This window comes from Cricetulus griseus, chromosome 6 (assembly GCF_003668045.3).
Source record: "Cricetulus griseus strain 17A/GY chromosome 6, alternate assembly CriGri-PICRH-1.0, whole genome shotgun sequence".
Taxonomy (NCBI): domain Eukaryota; kingdom Metazoa; phylum Chordata; class Mammalia; order Rodentia; family Cricetidae; genus Cricetulus; species Cricetulus griseus.
The window spans coordinates 148,528,571-148,548,396 of record NC_048599.1 but is presented as its reverse complement, the minus strand read 5'-3'; the positions used below and the strand labels follow the sequence as shown (position 1 = coordinate 148,548,396).

Sequence of the window (19,826 nt, the reverse complement as noted above, 5' to 3'; positions counted from 1 at the left end):
CATTTCGTGTAATTTTTTGCTTGCTTTTTCTTCTATTTCTTTAAGGGATTTTCTTGTTTCCTCTTTGAAGGTCTCTATCATCTTGCTGAGATAATTTTTGAGGTCCATCTCTTCTTCATGCACTATGTTGGGCTTTTCAGGTCTTGTTGGAGTGGAGTCCCTAGATTCTGGTGGTGTCATATTCGTCTTTCTGTTGTTGAGCGAGTTCTTATTCTGTCTTCTTCCCATATCTCATTCCAGTGAGTGCAGGTAGGATCTCTCTATCTCCTCTTGTTATGCTGTAGTGTGTGTGGGCCAGGAATTCAATGTCCGAAGCTGTGGATGGTCTTGCCTCTCCTTGTAGTCTCCTCACTCTGAAGGAGTTAGTCCTCCATAGGGATCGGGTGTGTGTGGGCGGGACAGGAAGTAAGAGTGGGGAGTTTCCTGGCTCTGGGGGTTCCTCACTGCCTGGGCAGGTCTACCCCAAGCAGGAGCAGGCCCGGGGAGATTGGGATGGATGGGGCTTTGATAGGGAGTTGGGTAAGAGCGGTGGATCACTCACCTCCTGGCGGATCGGTCGCCGGGAACAGAAGAAAGAGTGGCCTGTACTCAGATTCAGGGAGCTCCTCCCTGCCTGGGCGTGTCTATTTCAAGCAGGGACAAGCCTGGGGGGATCTGGGTGAATGGCGCTTTGGACAGGAGTTGGGTAAAAGCAGGGGATCCCTCATCTGATCTGTGATGAGTCGGCGGAAAGGGCTATTATTATTATTAAATTAGTAACAAGTTTGCTTCACATGTCAATCCAAGCTCCCTCTCTCCTCTCCTCCCTCACCCCCCATTAACCTCCCAAGCCCCTACCGCCTCTCCGCTCTGCTCCCCAGGGAGGGTAAGGCCCTCCACAGGGGATCTCCAAAGTCTGCCATATCATCCCAGGCAGGGCCTATGCCCTCCCTTCTGTGTCCAGACTGAGAGAGAACATCCCTCCATGTGGAATGGGCTCCCAAAGTCCATTTGTGTGCCAGGGATAAATACTGGTTTACCACCTGAGGCCTCCTCACTGACACCCACACTCTGGGGTCTGGATCAGTCCCATGCTGGCCTCTCAGCTATCAGTCTGGAGTCCCTGAGCTCCCCTTTGTTCAGGTCAGCTGTTTCTGTGGGTTTCACCAGCTAGGTCTTGACTCCATTACTTATCACTCCTCCCTCTCTGCAACAGGGTTCCAGGAGTTCAGTTCAGTGTTTAGCTGTAGGTGTCTGCCTCTGCTTCCGTCAATCACTGGATGAATGCTCTAGGATGGCATATAAGGTAGTCATTAATCTCATTATCGAGGAAGGGTATTTAAGGTAGCCTCTCCACTATTGCTTAGATTGCCAGTTGGTGTCATCCTTGTAGATCTCTGGAAATCTCCCTAGTGCCAGATTTCTCTTTAAACCTACAGCGGCTCCCTCTATTATGATATCTCTCATCTTGTTCTCCTCCATTCTTCCCCTGAGTCAGCCTTCATGCTCTCCTATGTCCTCCTCTCCCCCTCTCTTTCTCCTATCTTCCTCTCCCCTCCCTGCAAGTTCCCAACTTGTTCAGGAGATCCTGTAACATTCACCTTCTCCGGGATACCATGTATGTCCCTCCTAAGGTCCTTCCTGTTTCCCAGACAGTCTGGCGGTGGGAATGTAGGCTGGCAATCCCTTGCTCCATGTCTAAAATCCATATATGAGTGAGGTATATGAGGTAACCCAGTCACAAAAAGTCACTCAGGATGGTTTCTTCTAGTGCCATCCATTTGCCTGCGAATTTCAAGATTCCATTGTTTTTTTTCCTCTGAGTAATACTCCATTGTGTAAATGTACCACATTTTCTCTATCCACTCTTCAGTTGAGGGCCATCTAGGCTGCTTCCAGTTTCTGTCTATTACAAATAGTGCTGCTATGAACATGGTTGAACAGATGTCCTTGTTGTATGAATGTGCATCTTTTGGGTATATGCCTAAGAGTGGATTGTGGTAGATCTGGATTCTGGATCCAGATTTGCTGGATCGTGTGGTAGACTGATTCCCATTTTCTTGAGGAATCTCCATACTGATTTCCAAAATGGCTGTACAAGTTGGCACTCCCACAGTAGTAGAGAAGTGTTCCCCTTTCTCCACATCCCCTCCTCATAAACTGTCATTGGTGTTTTTGATTTTAGCCATTCTGACAGGATTGAGATGGTGTCGCAGAGTTGTTTTGATTTGCATTTCCCTGATGACTAAGGATGTTGAACACTTTCTTATGTGTCTTTCAGCCATTTTAGATTCCTCTATTGAGAACTGTCTATTTAGTTCTGTATCCCACTTTTTAATTGAATTATTTGGTGTTTTGGAGAATAGCTTCTTGAGTTCTTTGTATATTTTGGAGATCAGCCCTCTGTCAGATGTGGGGTTGGTGAAGATCTTTTCCCATTCTGTGGGATGCCATTTTGTCTTGCTGATTGTGTCCTTTGCCTTACAGAAGCTTCTCAGTTTCAGGAGGTCTCATTTACTAATTGTGGATCTCAGTGTCTGTGTACTGGAGTTATGTTCAGGAAGCAGTCTCCTGTACCAATTCATTCAAGGGTACTTCCCACTTTCTCTTCTTTTTTTTTTAATTTTTAAACTTTATTTTATGTGCGTTGGTGTGAAGGTGTCAGATCCCCTGGAACTGAAGTTACAGACAGTTGTGAACTGCCATGTGGCTGTTGGGAGTTAAACCTAGGTCCTCTAGAAGAGCAGTCAGTTCTCTTAACTCCTGAGCTATCTCTCCAGCCCCTACCATCATTTTTGAACTTAAAGCTTTCACATACAAATTTTGGGAGACAAAATTCCCTTCAGAGCAGCAACTTCAGAGCATGGGGGGGGGGCAGGACCACTCCTCAATCAGCCATCTCAGATTCCCTTCCACAGCTGAAATGCTATTGGGAAAGGGGCTACAGAAACCTTTGAAGTGAAATGTTCTTCCAGCATTAATAAAAGCTTGTCTAAAGGGAGAGTTTGGAAGGGAATTACTCGTGTGTGTGTGTGCGTGTGTGTGTGTGTGTGTGTGTGTGTGTGTGTGTTTATTTTGTTTTAACTTAAGGTGTTAACATCAGTCTCCCTGACCCATACTTTCTTTAGCCCCATGATAGTGGGGGTTGAACCCAGTGTCCTCTACCTATATTTCCAACTGTTACATTAGTGTATTTATACATTTGTAAAGAAGATCCATCCATGGAAAATGACTTCAGTGGATTTATGAACACTTTTATGGTGTTTCTAGGAACAGAGGAAGGAACTACTCTCTTGTAGACAAGTCAGCTGACAATGAGTGTAGCAATTATTGTTTTAATAATAAAGTCCCAGAGTCAGATATAGGGGTTAATGCTGAAAGATCAGAGAAGCAGGGCAGCCAGCTAGTTCTTATCTCTCCTGAATCCGCAGACCAAAGGGGCGATCCTGTCTCTTTGAATCCTCAGACTGAATGCAATGAGCTCCTGTCTCCTCCCACCTTATATTCCTCTCCACCCAGCCATATAACTCCTGCCTCCACCTCCCTAGTGCTGGGATTAGAAGTGCAAGCCACTACTTCCTGGTTCGGTTTCTCTTTCAGACTGGATCAATCTTGTGTAGCCCAAGGTGGCGTTGAACTCACAGAGATCTGCCTGTGTCTGCTTCCCAAGTGCTGGGTTTAAAGCTGTGTGCCACCACTGCCCGGCCTCTATGGCTAACTAGTGGCTTAACTGTGCACTTTGATCTTCAGACAAGCTTTATTCGTTAGATCACAAACAAAATATCACCACAAACAAACTAGAATGAATTGGGATTGAGTGGGAAGATGGCTCAGGGAAGTATAGGACTGGAAACTAAGGTTATTTATGTGCCCAACTGTTCCCCCTTTCTCTTTTGTGGTAGGGATTTAAAATGGTCATGACCTTATATGAGTATCTAGCATAAAGCAGATGGTCAGTACTTGTTTTTGAACTGGATTGCACTGATAGTACATGATATGGGGAAAGAGCAGGGTATTAGGAACCAGGGGAAGTAGCTTGTAAAGAGGCTGGTGGAACAACTCAGAATGAGTCTTGTTGTTTCTCTCAGTTTGTCATTCAAAATGAATATAAGTACAGTGTCACTGTGAAATCCATAAGAGTTTATGATGGTAATCATGGCTGTTCTGCAGAATGCAATCAATGGCTGCACTAGGGTGGGGGTGGCTGTTAGTGGGTAGAGGCCAAGGGTAGAAACTGGGCTATACTAAAACATAGTTTCTGAGGCCACATAGAATTAGCGACTCTCCAGTGATATGGCCTTTCTTTGTCTGGCATTTGAACAGAGTGCTGGTGGGCTGGAAGAAGAGAGCATTGGTGATCTTTTGACCCCGCTGTGTCCTCCCCTTCACTAGCACATCCCAGTTACCCAACTTCTTCCCATTAGACACCACCATCTTACAGTAGTGCCAGCCTGAGGCTTTAACACAGGGTGCTTTGAGGAACATTCCAGATCCAGCTATAGAACACCTCATAATATATCCTACCTTTCAAGAAGGGAAAAGAATGAAGGTGAGTGGGGAGGATGGGGGTGATGCTTGTTCATAAAACAGCTTTGCAGATTGGCTCAGCTCTTCCTGGAGTCTGTTGGCTCTTCTTAACATTCAGATACATTAAGCTGTATGCAGAAACATATGATGGAAAACCCACATATGTAGGCATGCAGCTATGTGTAGCTTCTGGCTGGTTTTCACAAATACACAGGCATTACATATGGACCCAGAACATACATTTACATCCAAATTAGCAGATGATCAGAGCTACAAGATCAAAAAGCCCATATAATCATGCACACAAACACATGGCCACATGCAATCAAATTTAGAGGTGTCAGACACTCACACAGTTCTGTTCACAGTGGCACATAGACTCATACACAGCTACTGTGACCCATGATGCACATTCGTATTTCATTGGCTGCCTGTTCTTCAGGAGCAAGCCCTCTACACACAATCTTAACCAATCAATCCCTTCTTTGATCACACAATCACACCCTCGTGCAAAGCCCATGGAGCCCACATTTTTGCCTCTTCTTGCACACGCTGCATTCACATAGGCTCACAGTAGATCATAGAAAAGACATGCCACCATAGAGGGCCATGTTATCAGCCACACTGCCTTTTGCCCCCCAGTTACACCATTATGTACTTATGATGATGAGTGATCATAGCTTCCCAAACAATGGACAACTTTGAGTTCACTTGTAGGACTTACATGCAATCACACACAGGAAAACAGAAATCACTGAATGGAACAGCAGCAGAGGTCAGACAGAGCCCACTATTGGAGGATCTATGGAGGGAGTGATTGACCACACTTTGGACTTGAGACCTTGGGAGCACCTTAGCTTCTATTTGAAGGAAACATTCTCATTTCCCAGGCCTGCATCCCTGAATCAGGAAGCTGCTGTCTCTGGGACTTGTTATCTTTTCTCTTTAGTGCCCAATTTGATGGGGATCAGGGCAATGCTCCCATCTCGGAATGCACTCAGAAGCCCTGAATAGTGATAGTGCTATTTCTCAGTTCCTGTCTTGTAAAGGAGAAAATAAAGTCAGACTGACATGTGGAATACTAGCCAAGTGACCAGAGGGTCCAGGGTTTTCACAGGTAGCTTTTGGGACCAATCCTCCTACCAGCTGAGCTGTGGTTAGGTGTTTCTTGCAAGAACTATAGGAGTATGTGCATGGGGACTGTGCATGTATGTTGTGGAAACATATGTGGTTCTCTCTCTCTCTCTCTCTCTCTCTCTCTCTCTGTGTGTGTGTGTGTGTGTACATACAATTGCATACCTATCTGTGTGTGGTAGATGCACACACAGGACTATTTGAGCATGAATGTTTCCAGTAAAGGATTTGATCTATATTGAGGGTGTGTGTGTGTGTGTGTGTGTGTGTGTGTGTGTGTGTGTGTGTGTGTGTGTGTTTGCGTGTGTGTGTTTGCCGTATGCAGGAATTGTGCCTACATCCAGCATTTTGGGTGAGAATGACTTTCCATGACAGGGTTAGAACAACCATAAAGGAAATATTTTCAGTATAAAAACTTTCCATGATTTTCTACTGCCTGGTGAATAAAGACTGAATCTCCTTATCGAATATTCAAGCCACAGAGTGTCTTTCCTCCTTCTAGATCATTAATCCTCAAATTTTTCTTCATTACTTTGACCAGACAGTAAAACTGAACTTGGAGTCACCTGCTCACTGAGCTGATGTCACTTTCATGCCTTTGCACCCACTCTCTTCCTCCCACTTCCTGCACAACTCCTGCTTCTCAGTTCACATGCATGTTTCAGGAACTAACTCACTGTGCCAGGAGTGCACCTAATGACTCCCTCAGTCACTCCTATTCCAAACTTGTGGCTGTCCTCATATTCTTCCTAAATGATGTTCAAAGGAGTTTAAGAGTGAAATACCTCATCTGACTTAGATGAGCTGTACTAAGGTGGGGAGATCTTAGGGTGGGAACACATCTGTTTCTCCTTTCTTTTCCAGGTTGGGCTCTGTTACTGTCTTCCTGTCCCTCCCTCTTCTCACTAATTTGTTTTCTTACCCATGAAATAGTCTCAACATAATAACCATGGCTTCATGTTTCTTCTAGTTGATTTTTGGGATTTATAAAATTATGTATCCAACTTCTCCCCTGGTGTTAATCATGTGGAAGGACCCAGGTACATCCTTCAGTACTAGGGTGACCAAGATGATGGATAGCATTATATATCTCTGGAAAAATTTTTCTAATCAAGGTAGGTCTTCATAGGGGGCCTGGGCAGTAAACAGGGTGTTAGGGGGCCTTACCCTGGCCTCCTCTAGCCACACCCCTTTGGGATATTGTGTATATCATGTTAATTTAGAAAGGTCTAGTAGTACGTGCCTATAACCCCAGCTACTTGGGAGATGGAGGCAAGAGTTTCACAAATTCACAGCCTGCTTGGGCTATGGAATGAGTTCAAGGCCAGCCTGGGTAACTTGGCTAGACCACACTTTTAAATGAAAAACAGAGGACTGAGAATCTAGAACAGTGGGAGAATGCTTGCTAAGCACGTATGAGGCCATCCTCTTTCCTACCTCCACACAAACAAAAAGTTCTAGTTTATGAGAAATATGGCATCCTGCCTAACATCCTGCCCAGGACTGAGTGTGGTCTTAGTACATGGGACTCAGAGTTTAAGGCTGAGATAATTCTGAGCAAATAGGAATGGGATGTTGGGATACCTTGCTGTCTTAGCCACACCTTTTCTCCATTAGCTTGTGGCATATATATATATATATATATATATATATATATATATATATATATTATGGAGAGAGGGGGAGGGAGAGAGAGAGAACCTTGTGGTTGAATTATTTATTATTTCTTCAATCTAAGTGCTAAATGACTGGTTTCTTCTTGAAGCAGAGTATGCAAGGCAAGCCCAGCCCCTGGTTGGAGCCTGCAGAAGTGACTCCAAGGGTATTCTATTGGGAGTCAGAATAAAACATTGTTTGAATTCCACACCTTAATGGTGCTGTCCTCCCATCAGCTATACTCACCAAGGGACAGGAAAGGAAATCCTGCAGAAATGGACATTTGGCATTGGCTGTGTTCCAACTGTCTGCAACTCCCAAGGTTCATTCCTACCCTGTCCATGCAAGAAAGGGCTTCCTAGATAATTGCAGTGTTCAGACTTGCCTCCATGGAACTGAGTCAAAAAGACAAAGGACATTTATACAAATTGTGAATTCTGTGTGAATGAATACCCAAGAACTCTACTTCTAGTCCTGTGCCCCAGGACTTGAAGGATGATAGTGATCATTGCCTGAAAGGTCAGAGTTGTGGTATTTCTTTTCCTAGTCCTAATCTTACCTTTGATAGTACATCATAACACAGAGCACTTGTGATGCCAACCCTTCTCATCTTTATGTTAATCTGAGAATGCTTTAACACCTGATGAAATTTAGATAAGTTCACCAACAAACCAAGCCCTACTATTAAGCTTAAAGAAAAATTAACTACTTAAAGAAAAATTAACGCAAAAGTTTAAAGTGACTTAAAGTATGTCAATCAGACACCTAAAATGTTTTTTGTCCCTAACTCAGTGTTGGAAACAGAAGGCCATAGGGACAACTTATGTTTAGACAACACACTGCTAATGTGGATATTTGGTGTGAGGGCTATGAGTCAGCCAAAATAGCTGACATCACATGTCTAAGAACCTGCCCCTGACCCCCAAAGTAAGTAGTAAGTAGTGGTGTAATCTATTATATTCCTGGCAGAATGTCACTATTGTGGAATTCTGTATAAATATGGCATTGAGGTCAAGGACTGGAGTTCTTTCTCTTACTTTAGCTGTTGCCAGCCTGCATGTATGTTTCTCTCTAGGCTTGTGTGACTATATCCTGTATGTGGCCTCTGTGTGTGTGTGTGTGTGTGTGTGTGTGTGTGTGTGTGTGTGTGTGTGTGTGTATGTATGTGTGTGCCTACCCATATGCTGGCCTGTGTGTGTCAGTGTGTGCCTGATGGTGGCTGTCTGAACAGTGGCCTGTGCTGGTGAATAAAGTATGTCTCATCTTTAAAGTATGCCTATGGCCCCTTGCAACCTCTTCAACCTCCCAACATGGTGCTGATCATCCACTTTGGAAAGACACAGAGCATACAGACTACAAGGTCAGACACTTGTTTCATCATATTCATTCCCACTCTGGTGTCATGGTTTCTGAAGATATTTTCCTAAAGTTCTGAGGAGCAAAGAGCATACCCACCAGCAGTGAAGAAACCTAATGGGGCAGGAATCTAGGGACAATTGGAGCTAATGTGGACCTCATTGGGAGTTTCTAGGGATCAGTATCTTACATGCACATGTGGAAACAAACCTCTGATACTTCACCAGGTGACATCTAAGAACTGAAGTGTTTTGAACACCAAGGCAGGTCAATAGCAACATTACCTTGTCTTGGTGCTTTCTTTATGTCTGGCTCTAGAATACCCTAGGTTTCTGCCTCCCTTGTGTATGCTTTCAATCCCCTCCCCTTTTACAGTTCCTTCAATAACCACAGGAGACTTCCAAGTCTGAGGAACACCCTTCTTTACTCACAGTGACAGAAAAAGAGTGTCTTCATTCCTAACCCATTTCCTGTGACCAATCACTGGTGCTCTGCCTTGGGCAGCAGTATCGATTCCAGCTGCGCCGAAGGGCTTCCTTGACCTCCTTGTTTCTAAGGCTGTAGATGAGTGGGTTGAGAGCTGGAATAACGAGGGTGTAGAACACAGATGCCATCTTGTCAGTGTCCAGGGCATAGCTGGAGCTGGGACGTAGGTACATGAAAATGAGGGTCCCATACAGTATGGCTACAGCTGTGAGGTGAGAACCACATGTGGAAGCTGCCCGCCGCCGGCCCTCAGCTGACTGCATTCGGATCACAGCCCCAGCAATGAATCCATAAGACACCATGATAGCCAATACTGTGACTGTCTGGATAAAGCCACAGACAGCAAAAAGGAGGAGTTCATTGAGACTGGTGTCACTGCAGGAGATGGCTAGCAGTGGAGGAATATCACAGAAGAAACTGTTGACTTCCAGTGAGCTGCAGAAGCTCAGACGGAAGGTGAAGGCTGTATGTACAAAGGCACTCACTGCTCCACCCAGGCCTGATGCCCCTAGTAAGGCCAGACATAGATGGGGTGACATGACTGTGGTATAAAGAAGAGGGTTCCCAATGGCCACATAGCGATCATAGGCCATGACTGCCAACAGGCAGCACTCAGCATCAGCCAGCCCTGCAAAGACAAACATCTGGAGGGCACAGGCTACATAAGGGATAGTGGCATGGGACAGTAGGAGGTCAACAAGCATCTTGGGGCCAATGGCAGAAGAATAGAAGGCATCCATCAGGGAGAGGTTGGCCAGGAAGAAGTACATGGGTGTGTGGAGCCTGGCATCCACACGTATTAGTAGTACCATGCCCACATTTCCCAGCAGGCTGACCAAGTAGATAGGCAGTAATATGAGAAAGAGGGGCACACGTAGGTCCCAACGATTTGTGATCCCCAAGAGGATGAATTCAGCAGGCGGAACTCTGGATTGAGTGAAGTTCTCTGAGCTCATTCTGCTGGGTAGAGACTGAGAAGAGGGAAAGCAAGAGGGTGAATGAGAGAAAGGCTCTGTCTACCATAGAAGAGAAAGAACTGTATCCCGGGTTCTAGTCTTAGCTGAATAAAGTTGCATGTGAGTCTTTGTCAAGCTGCATAAACATCATACCCCATTCCTAACTCTGAGAAGTCACTGCAGCCCTATCTTCATGAAGGGAGAAGTCCTTCTTACTCCTCTGTTCACAGCACTGAGAACACTGCATGTGTCAATACTTGTGAAAAGAATGACGATGAATGGGGTGAGATAAGTGTGTAGGGATTGAAACTGTTGTGACTTTATGTGCATTTTCTTCTCCAGTTTCCCAGGGAGGAAAGCAGGCATGAGAATGGGCAGAAACTGTCTCACTTATTATGGCCTTTCAGGTTTGTTGAGAAGAATTCTTTCCATTGGATAAGACCCAGGAAAGGAGTGGGCAGGTGTCTTGGAAAGACAATGAGGTGTGGCAGGGATGAAAATGTGACTGTTGGATCTTCACTTTTTTTTATTTTCTTTTCTTCTCTGCATAATGAGGGGAAATATCAAGGACTGAATAAGATAATGCATGTGAAGCATCTCACACAGGGCCCGGAGCATAACAAGCTTTCATTGAAAGTTTCAGAATCAGGTGCGTTGGCTCAATCCAGGAATGAAACAGCTTTAAGGCAACTAAACGTAGGCAATGTTGCTTCATATGTCTGTGCCTTCTCATTTATTCTGTTTCTCTAGGACCCATGGACTCACTTCTTTGTGTATCTCCAGTATGAAGCCCTCCATGACCTACCCAAAAGAAACCGAACATCTCATTTGTACCTGCTGCCACATATACCCAATACTATAATACTATTTCATGTCTATCTATCTATCTATCTATCTATCTATCTATCTATCTATCTATCCATCCATCTGTCCTGGAACTCACTATGTAGCCAGGATGGCCTTGATCACACAGAGATTTGCTTGTCACTGACTCCAGAGTGCTGGGATTAAAGGTGTGTACCACCACATGTGGACTTACAATATTTTTAAATTAAAAGTAAATTTTAAATTAAAGTAAATTTTAGATCTATTTTGTTTGTAATTACATATATGTGTGTGAGGGTGTGGGGGCATATGCATGTATGTGTGTACCCCAAGAGGCTAAAGGCATCAGATTCCCTGGAATCTGATAATGGGTACTGGAAATTGAACTCAGGTCCTCTGGAAGAGCAGCCAGTGCTCTTCTGAACCATCTCTCTAGCCATGCTAAAATCTTTTTAATGGATAAATATCTGTGTACATTAAAATGGTCTATATATACATATTGGAAAGATTTAGTCATAACGGAACATAATAGAAGCCCCAGGGATATATCCACACACCTAGACACTTAAATTTTGACAAAGGTATGAAAAATATGCACTGGAAAAAGACAATCTTATCACCAATACTGCTAACAAAACTATATCTACCTGTGTAACCATATAAGAATGAAATTAGATCCCTCTTTCTCACTCTGCAGAAAATCTGGTAAGAGTGGATCAGAGACCTTTGTCTAAAACCAGAAATGCTGAAACTATTAAAGGCACACACTAGGAAAATACTCCAGGACATAGGTATGGCCAACAAATTTCTGAATCTAAATACATTAGCACAGGAAACAGTCCTGAGAACTGACAGATGAGAACAGATGAAATTGAAAACTGCGTGTGTGTGTGTGTGTGTGTGTGTGTGTGTGTGTGTGTGTGTGTGTGACAGTAGTGTAGCTTGGCCTCTTAGTAAGGCTTCTGACGTGAGAACAGGGCCTCTCCCTGGCATTTAGCTGGCTTTTGGTAACTGGTTCCACATGCTGGATTACCTGGTCCTGCCTCAACTTGATGTGCCATACTTTGTGTAAACCCATGGGAGGTCTGACTCTTTCTGCATGCAGATGGAGGAGGGTAAATGGGGAGGAGGGGAGATGGGAAAGGGGAGGGAACTGGAGGAGAGGAGGGAGGGGAACCTGGTTGTTATGTAAAATAAATGAAAAAAAATGTTATTTAAATTATAAAAAAACTTGTCAGATAAAAAAAGAAAACTTCTCCACAGCAAAAGAACTTAGCAGAATGGAGAGACTGTATGGTGATATAATGTTCATGATCTAATTAATCTTGACTGAGGATCAGAATGCAAAGTTAGCCATAGCCATAGAGGCCAGGCAGTGGTAGTACACACCTTTAATCTCAGCAGTCACATAAATTAACCTTAGAGGTTGGGCGGTGGTGGTGTATGCCTTTAATCCCAGCACTAGAGAGGTATATGAGACAGCAGCTCAGGGTCTCATGCAGCATTCAGTCTCCAGCCACATTGAGGACAGGATTGTCCCAGCCTCGGTAGAGGTAAGAGCTAGTGGCTGGCTGTTTTGCTTCTATGATCTTCAGCTTTAACCCCAATATCTTTCTCTGGGTTTTTACTATTCGTGCTACAGAGACAGCCTACAGAAAGGGAGAAAATCTCCACAGGCAATACTTCAGATAAGGGTTGATAGCTAGAATACATAAAGAACTGCAAAGTTAGGGTCTGGGGAGACAACTCAGTGGTTCACAGCACTGACTTATCTTCCAGAGGACCCAAGTTCAATTCCTAGTCCCCACATAACAGCTCACAACTGTCTGTAACTCCAGCTCCAGGGGATCCAGGGCCCTCCTCTGGTCTTTAGGGGTACCAAGAATGTATGTGGTGCACAGGCACATACCAGCAAAACACCCATAAAAATAAAATAAGAGAAAACCAAGAGGGACCTGTTGGGACAAAGAGTGAGGGCTGGGACAAAGGGGTGAGAAGTACATGTGAGAGCAATGGTAGATGACTGCGATCAAAGTGTCATTATATACATGTCAGAAATTATCAAAGGATAAATAAAAATTAGTTAAAAAAAGCTGGGCGGTGGCACATGACTTTAATCTCATCACTTGGGGGGCAGAGACAGGCAGATCTCTGTGAGTTCAAGGCCAGCCTGGTTTTCAGAGAAAGTTTCAGGACAGCCAGGGCCACGAAGAGAAACCTTGTCAATAAAAACAAAAACAAAACAAACAAACAAACAGAAAAGAATAGCAAAACTAAACATCAGGAAAACAAAACAAAACAAAACAAAAACCCAACAAATTGCCTATCAGTAAGTGGGCCAGGGATTTGAACAGACAGTTCTCAAGATAAGATTTACAAATCAACATTAAACACATAAAAACAGGTTCAATAGCTAGCCATCAAAGAAATGCAAATTAAAATGATTTTGAGATTTTTCATCTCACTCTAGTCAGAATGGCCACTATTAACAAAATAAAGGAAGATAAATGTTGGTAAGATGTAGGCAGAAAGAAACCCTTAGCCACGGTTGGTGGAGTGTACACTAGTACAGCTGTTACTGAAAGCAGTGTAAGGCTTCTCAAGAAACTAAAACACAACTACTACTATATCCAGTAGCACCCACCATTCCTGGACATGCAAAGGACTCCTTCTCCTATGCTGGAAATTCTTGTGAGGCAGGAGATTAGGCAACTGGAGGAAGAGGGTCCAGAGACAATCACATATGAGAGGGAGCCGGAGCTGAAAGACTGGCAGCCCTTCTGCGTACCTGAGCATCATTCAGACAAGTGCACATGTTCTAAAGGCTGGAGTCTGGATGAATTTGGGAGGGGCATTTTGTTGAAGCCTGTGGATCACTGTAGAGCTAACCTCAGCCCTTTCCCCACCTTTTTGCTCTCCTGGCGCCAGGCCACAGTTGAGATATTATTCTTTTGTATCTGCCCCTTAAACTGTCCCCTTTCCTATAACTATCCAAGTGTCTCTGCACTGTGCATTGTGTTATTTATAAACACAAGAACTTGGAAACCCCATCTTCTGCCCTCTAGACTGAGATTCACACTTGCTATGCTTGCACATCCGTGCTCATTGCTGTTTTCACAGCAGCTAAGATGTGGGATTAGCTTAGATACCCATCAACAGATGAGTGGATAATGAAAAATGTAACTGATACATTTTATTCATCTGCAAAGAAAAATGACATTCTGTCATTTGCAGGAAAATATAAGAAACTGTAGACATTATATTTAGCAAGATGTCAGTGAGGGTCCAGCCCCACCCAGATATACATGATGTCCATGAATGAAGTAAACTGCTGTTGGCCAACCTCTTGTGTGTTGTCCTTCCACACAAAAAACAAACATCACTCACCTTTACAAATGGAGGGGAAGATCTGCTTTGGACATCTCTCCATTTCTCCATCTGTAAGATAGGGAAAATGTGAGCAGAACTTTGAAGTTGCTTTAATTTTTTCCCCTGAAACTCCTGTGCCCCGTATAACTTCTCAGTTTCAGGTAAAACAGGGTGGTTACTATCTACACTTAGCAAAACAAAATTCATTTTTCCCAGGAGACGAGGAGCATGTCTCGAGGAAGGCTCATGAGGAAGCCACTTTACTAAAGAAAGGCTTTGCCTTATGTGTCTGACTCTCTATCCCTTTCAGCATTCACTGAGAACTGCCTGGCCCTCTGACCAATGTCTGTTGGCTTCTAGCTTTCCCTTCTGATATTCCTTAAGGATTTTCTTTAGCTGGGGTGGCTGTGGGTGGCACAGCAGGGATTCTCATCTGGCTTCTCTGACCTCTACTGCAACTGCCTCAAACCATTCCCTTCCTCTGTTTAGGACAATTTTACCTGGAAAGGAAGAACATTTCATGCCAAAGAAGGGAAAGGGCTAAGATGCATAGTCACAAGGAGGACTGAGGTGGAGTACGAACTATAGCCTCTTGTCTATCCCTCAATACCGTCCGTAGGTGTCTTTCTTTAGTCTCTCAGCTTCAGACTGAGTGCTTTGGTCTAGGTCAGTGGTTCCAGCTCTGTTTCATGAACTTGTGTCATTAAAATTTATGCCGGAACTTTGTAAAAAACAGATCTCCACAGACAGTGCTCAAAGATTCTCAACAATTGTTCTAGAGTGAGGCTCAGAAGTCTGTAGCTGGAAAACTGAAAGTATTGGGACCTTTCTGGCAGTTCTCCTCAGCTACGAGCATGCACAAGGGCCAATTGGAGGTACCATTGAATGAGGTGTCTACCTCATAAAGCCTGCAACCTGAGGTTCTGCATTTCCAACCAAGTAGCAGAGAATGCTGCTGCCGCCATGGCTGCTGGCTTGGACTTTGTAGATACCAGCGATAAGGGGCAGTATTCCCAGGGGTGGCACCTCAGATTTCTGTTTTTTGGAGGAATCTTTTAACTATTTCCTGCAAGCTCCCTTCTTTCTGTGAAACTCCTGTCCCCACATCCCAGGGGACTCATAAATGCACTTAACTCTGGCGAGGGCAAAATGACTGGCATGTCCTTTCCTTAACTTTGAACTTTTGCGGCTTATTCTTCCCCAGCATACAGACATTTAATGTGTCTTGTCCCAGACATCAGAGATAGTTAGTGCCTATAGGTTTAAGAACATACCAAGAAGCAGAGGTGTGTGGAGAGCTTTTGTAGTGGAGAAGCTTCAGCCCAGCCTTTGAGGAGACAATGACAGAGAAAGGTAACAGGATTGTAGCCCACCCAAGAAATAGGAACAGGGTGACTTAAAATCTTTCTGGCCCTGAGGGAGTGACCTATTTCTGTTTTCTTCCTGCTTTCTCCTTTCCACACCATGGTCTCAGAGTCTTTGGAGACCCTTGTCTCCATATCCTTTAGGGACTCTGTGACAGCTGGTGGCTGGGGAGTGCTAGGGATTACTCACTCTTTATTTGACTCCTGGGCATACTATAGAAGTTTGGTTGAGGGAGTCTCCAGGCTTTGATTGGGTCCCTTTGGCTCCCTTTTACATATCTATTCAATATACAAACATCATTTTAATGTGTTACTAATAATTACTATTATTATTATGTTTTAATTTTTTTGAGCCCTTCTACAAAACTCATCTTTTTGTAGTTCTAACAAATTACATTGTTACTCATGTTTGCAATGCCCAATGCATCCTTGTCTGCCTTTCACATCCATTCTTTTTGTTACAGAGCAAGCTCCAGTGTAGCTGCAGGGAGGCTTCCTGCCTCTGAGACAGTTATTTCTTCCCTCTGTATATCTGTTGGGAGACAGGATCTTTTTATGTGTCCCATTCTGACTGGAGTGAGACAGAATCTCAAGATAGTTTTAATTTGCATTTTCCTGATGGCTGAACATCTTTCCTACTAGCGTTTCTTCTTGAGAACTATTCAATTCACTTGTTTATTTATTGTTTGGATGATTTTTCAGTGTTGAATTTGCTTATTTCTTTATAGATCCTAGATATTTGTGTATAGGTCAGAAGTATAGTTTGACAAGATTTTTCTTCCATCATGTAAGTTATTTCTTTACTCTGCCAATTATTTTATTTGCTGGCTGGAAGCTTTTAATGACTCCATAATCATTCAAGAATATTTTTTATGTGGGTTGGGAATATATCTTAGAGGGTGCTTGACTATTCATGAAGACTCAGGCTTGCTTCCCAGAATTGCATAAACCAAGGGTGGTGGTGCTTCCGTGTAATATCAGCATGCAGGAGGAGGAGGCACGAAGACCAGAAGTTCAAGGTCACACTTACCTATGCTGGGATTTCAAGGTATTCTGAGATAGGGACCCTGTCTCAAAGAGTGTAGTGTTCTCTCTGTATAATTTCTGTAATTTATCTTGTTGATTTCTATTTTATTTCGCAGTTATTTTAAAAGATACAAATAGTCATTTGATTTGTTTTGTATTGTCTAGACTTGATTTATGGCCTAAAATGTGATTTATTTTAGAAAAAGCTCACTGAGCTCTTGAGAAGACTACGGATTCCACAGCTGTTGGCTGGAATAGTTTCAATGTGACTGCTATCTGGCGCGGTTTAACTCTGAAGCTCATATTGACTTTTGTCTAGATCATGTCTCTACTTACGAGATTTGAATATTTAAATCACCCACTGCTTTTGTATTTATACTCATCCATCCATTTATATCCAAGTGTTTGTTTTATGAAACTGAGTATGCCGACATTAGGTACACATATGTTTATAACTATTATATCTATTTTATAGATTGTTCCCTTATTAATATGTAGCAACATTATTTATTTCTACTGATTAATTTTGGCTTGAAGTCTACTTTATCAGATTTGAATATAGCTACTTATGTTTGTTTTAGACTTCTATTGCTTGGTATATTGACTTCCATTCTTATACTCTGTGTCTTTTCTAGTGAGATGTATTTCTTGCAAACAGTAACTGGGTCTAGTATATATATATATTATTTATTTATTTATTTATATAAATTTTTATCTAAATTAGAAACAATTTTATTTTACATAAAAATCCCAGTTCCCTCTCTCTCCTGCCCTCCCATGCTCCGCATCAACCCCCCCCATCTTACTCCCCATCCACTCCCTACATTATTTGGGGCAGGACCTAGGCCCTCTCTTGTGTGTCTAGGCTGAGAGAGTATCCATCCATAGGGAATGGGCTCCCAAAGTCCAATCCTGCACTAGGGATAAATGCTGGTTCCACTGCCAGAAGCTTATTGATTGCCCAAGCCTACCAACTGACACCCATGTTCAGGGGGCCTGGTTTGGTCTTATGCTGGTTCCCCAGCTGTCAGACTGGGGTTCATGAGTTCTGACTTCCTCAGCATGGTCATGACTCCTTTGCTCATCACTCTTCTCTCTCTACAACTGGATTCCAGGAGTTCAGTTCAGTGCTTAGCTGTGGATCTCTGCTTCTGCTTCCATCAGCTACTGGGTGAAGGCTCTATGATGGCATATAAGGTAGTCATCAATCTCATTATAGGAGAAGGGCCTATAGGAGAAGGTAGCCTCTCCACTATTGCTCAGATTCTTAGTTGGGGTTATCCTTGTGGATCTCTGGACATTTCCTAGTGCCAGATTTCTCTTTAAACCTATACTGACTCCCTCTATTAAGGTATCTCTTTTCTTGCTCTCCTCTATTCCTCCCCTGACTCAGTTTTCCTGATCTCTAATGTCCTCCCCCCCTTCTTCTCCCCTTCTCTTTTTCCTACCTCCCTCCCCTCTCCTCTCATTCTCCCAATTTGCTTAGGAGTTCTTGTCCCTTTCCCCTTCTTCGGGGGACCATGCATTTTTCTCTTAGAGTCCTCCTTGTTTCCTAGTTTCTCTGGTGGTGTGGATTGTAGGCTTATAGTCCTTTGCTCTATGTCTAATATCCATATATGGACAAGTACATACCATGCTTGTCTTTCTGTGACTGGGTTACCTCACTCAGGATGGTTTCCTCCAGTTTCATCCATTTGCCTGCAAATTTCAAGATCTCATTTTTTTTTCCTGCTGAGTAATACTCCATTGTGTGTATGTACCACATTTTCTCTATCCATTCTTTAGTTCAGGAGCGTCTAGGTTGCTTCCACATTCTGGTTATTACAAACAGTGCTGCTATGAACATAGTTGTACATATGTCCTTGTATGAATGTGTATCCTTTGGGTATATGCTCAAGAGTGGAATTGCTGGATTTTTTCTTTAAATTAGAAACAAGCTTCGTTTACATGTCAATTCCAGTTCCTTCTCCCTCCCTCCTCCCTTGTCCCCTCCCACCCCCTATCCTAACCCTTTCTGCTCCCCAGGGAGGGTGAGGCCTTCCATGGGGGATCTTCAAAGTCTGTCATATCATTTGGAGCAAGGCCTAGACCCCACCCAGTGTGTCTAGGCTGAGAGCATCCCTCTGTGTGGAGAGGGCTCCCAAAGTCCATTTGTGTACTAGGGGTAAATACTGATCCACTACCAGAGGCCCCATAGATTGTACAGAGCTCCAAACTGGCCTCCTCATTCAGGGGTCTGGAACAGTCCTTTTCTTGTTTCTCAGCTATCAGTCTAGGATCCATGAACAACCTCTTGTTCAGGTCAGCTATTTCTGTGGGTTTCTCCAACCTGGTCTTGACCCCCTTTGCTCATCACTTCTCCCTCTCTGCAAACTGGATTTCAGAGTTCAGCTCAGTGTTTAGCTGTGGGTATTTGCTTCTGCTTCCATCAACTTCTGGATGAAGGCTTTATGATGGCATATAAGGTAGTCATCAATCTCATTATGGAAGAAAGGCTTTTAAGGTAGCCTCTCCACTATTGCTTAGATTCTTAGTTGAGGTCATCCTTGTAGATCTCTGGACATTTCTTGAGTGTCAGAATTCTCTTTAAACCTATAATGGCTCCCTCTATTATAGTATCTCTTTTCTTGCTCTCCTCTAATCTTCCCCTGACTAGATTCTCCTGCTCCCTCATGTCCTGCTCTCCCTCCTCTTCTCCCCTTTTCTTTCTTTGAACTACCTCGCCCCTCCCCCATGTTCCCAATTAGCTTAGGAAATCTTGTCCCTTTCCCCTTCTCTGGGGGACCATGTATGTCTCCCTTAGGGTCCTCCTTGTTTCCTAGCTTCTATGGTGGTGTGGATTGTACACTGGTAATCCTTTGCTCTATGTCTAAAATCCATATATGAGTGAGTACATACCATGTTTGTCTTTTTGTGACTGGGTTACCTCACTCAGAATGGTTTCTTCAAGTTCCATCCATTTTCTTGCGAATTGTAAGATTCCATTGGTTTTTTTTTTTTTCTACTGAGCAGTACTCCATTGTGTAAATGTGTGACGTTTCCTCTATCCATTTTTCAGTTGAGGGGCATCTAGATTGCTTCCAGGTTCTGGCTATTACAAATAATGCTTCTATGAACATGGTTGAACAGATGTCCTTATTGTATGAAT

The 19,826-nt window shown here is 43.5% G+C and overlaps 2 protein-coding genes across 2 annotated transcripts in view; one reads left to right on the top strand and one right to left on the bottom strand.

Moving 5' to 3' along the window:
* Dennd1a (DENN domain containing 1A) overlaps positions 1–19,826 on the top strand; it is a 1,920,886-nt gene that overhangs the window by 1,001,111 nt on the left and 899,949 nt on the right.
* Positions 9,111–10,094, bottom strand: LOC100773143 (olfactory receptor 5C1). The gene has a single exon (XM_027423610.1). It carries the CDS (start codon positions 10,092–10,094, stop codon positions 9,111–9,113), a length of 984 nt encoding a protein of 327 aa, XP_027279411.1.